We start from the raw sequence: 256 nt of genomic DNA, 5'->3' as shown, positions 1-256 counted from the left end.
TGTCGCCGTGCCCGGAACACCTGGTTCCGCAAGCACCAGAAGGAGACACCGTCCTGCAACGTCAGGTATGGGGAGCTGGGGGGACACCAGCCCCTTAGCAGGGGTGACACCCCTGACTGGGATCCCACCACATCCTCAAATGGACGTCTGCCACGTTGGGTGCAAGGAAGGGGGATAAAGGTCCCCTACTCTGTCCTCCTCAGCATCAGCCACGTCGGGCCCATGTCAGAGAGCAGCCCTGCCAGCAGCGGCAGCA

General features: G+C 62.9%; 1 protein-coding gene across 1 annotated transcript in view; it reads left to right on the top strand.

The window, feature by feature from the left end:
- KIAA1045 (KIAA1045 ortholog) overlaps positions 1 to 250 on the top strand; it is a gene marked incomplete at its 3' end in the record, with an annotated part of 2,734 nt that extends 2,484 nt beyond the window's left edge. Inside the window, exons 5-6 of the mRNA XM_009879496.1 lie at positions 1 to 65; positions 204 to 250. Coding sequence (XP_009877798.1) covers positions 1 to 65; positions 204 to 250 — 112 coding nt within the window. The remainder of the gene's footprint in view (positions 66 to 203) is intronic.
- Positions 251 to 256: the final 6 nt, after the last annotated feature.

This window comes from Apaloderma vittatum, unplaced genomic scaffold (genome assembly GCF_000703405.1).
Source record: "Apaloderma vittatum isolate BGI_N311 unplaced genomic scaffold, ASM70340v1 scaffold25262, whole genome shotgun sequence".
Taxonomy (NCBI): Eukaryota; Metazoa; Chordata; class Aves; order Trogoniformes; family Trogonidae; genus Apaloderma; species Apaloderma vittatum.
This window is presented reverse-complemented; position numbering and strand designations above follow the sequence as displayed.